Here is a 321-nt window from a genome sequence, read left to right as displayed (position 1 = left end):
CTAAATGCGATGCCCTCCGAATATATCGACTTAGTCTGTAAAGCGCAGACTCTGGTATTTAAAAGCTATGCAGATTACGCACGAACAGATTACAATCATGAACAGACTTTTCTTCTGCTAGAAAAGGTTAGTTTTTTTAGTTCAAAATATCACTGTTCAGATTGCTTTCCAGTCACATCAATGCCCAATGGACCTCTCGTGCACATGATGCGCATCAATTTTAGAGGCAACAAGCATACATCGCGCCCACAATCAGTGAGTATGATGACTAAATAATATGGAACGCCATTATTCTGGACGTTCATTGGATCGACGAGCTTT

General features: G+C 40.5%; 1 protein-coding gene across 1 annotated transcript; it reads left to right on the top strand.

Annotated features, from left to right (window-relative positions):
- Positions 1-9: 9 nt before the first annotated feature.
- Positions 10-272, top strand: PHALS_10643 (uncharacterized protein; the record flags this gene model as incomplete). Its single annotated transcript, XM_024726101.1, has 2 exons — positions 10-126; positions 225-272. The coding sequence occupies 2 exons, from the start codon at positions 10-12 to the stop codon at positions 270-272; spliced, it is 165 nt and encodes a 54-aa protein (XP_024576812.1).
- Positions 273-321: the final 49 nt, after the last annotated feature.

This window comes from Plasmopara halstedii (genome assembly GCF_900000015.1).
Source record: "Plasmopara halstedii genome assembly, contig: Scaffold_520, whole genome shotgun sequence".
NCBI lineage: Eukaryota > Oomycota > Peronosporomycetes > Peronosporales > Peronosporaceae > Plasmopara > Plasmopara halstedii.
The sequence above is the reverse complement of the archived record's forward strand: the minus strand, read 5'-3'. Positions and strand labels throughout refer to the sequence as shown.